The sequence below is a fragment of the Antrostomus carolinensis genome, unplaced genomic scaffold (assembly GCF_000700745.2).
Source record: "Antrostomus carolinensis isolate BGI_N321 unplaced genomic scaffold, ASM70074v2 scaffold45263, whole genome shotgun sequence".
Lineage (NCBI taxonomy): Eukaryota > Metazoa > Chordata > Aves > Caprimulgiformes > Caprimulgidae > Antrostomus > Antrostomus carolinensis.
The window spans coordinates 1-263 of NW_010305299.1; the positions used below are offsets into that span (position 1 = coordinate 1).

Consider the following 263-nt stretch of genomic DNA (forward strand, 5'->3'; position numbering starts at 1 on the left):
TCCCGGCCGCCGCGGTGAGCGTTGCATGGTGTGTGGATACACGGTCTCGATAATAAATGATAGAGGATACAATGACTTTGCTGTCTCTGCTGGGTCGGATCATGCGTTACTTCTTGCTTAGACCGGAGACCCTGTTCTTGCTGTGCATCAGCCTGGCCCTGTGGAGTTATTTCTTCCACACGGATGAGGTTAAAACCATTGTTAAGTCCAGCAGTGATGCGGTGAAGATGGTGAAGGTCAAAGTGGCCGAGATCATGCAGAAT

At 50.6% G+C, this 263-nt stretch overlaps 1 protein-coding gene across 1 annotated transcript in view; it reads left to right on the forward strand.

The window, feature by feature from the left end:
• The first annotated feature begins 56 nt into the window (after positions 1–56).
• LOC104522449 (protein phosphatase 1L-like) overlaps positions 57–263 on the forward strand; it is a 1,340-nt gene continuing 1,133 nt past the window's right edge. The window contains 1 exon segment of the mRNA XM_029084217.1: positions 57–263. Coding sequence (XP_028940050.1) covers positions 57–263 — 207 coding nt within the window.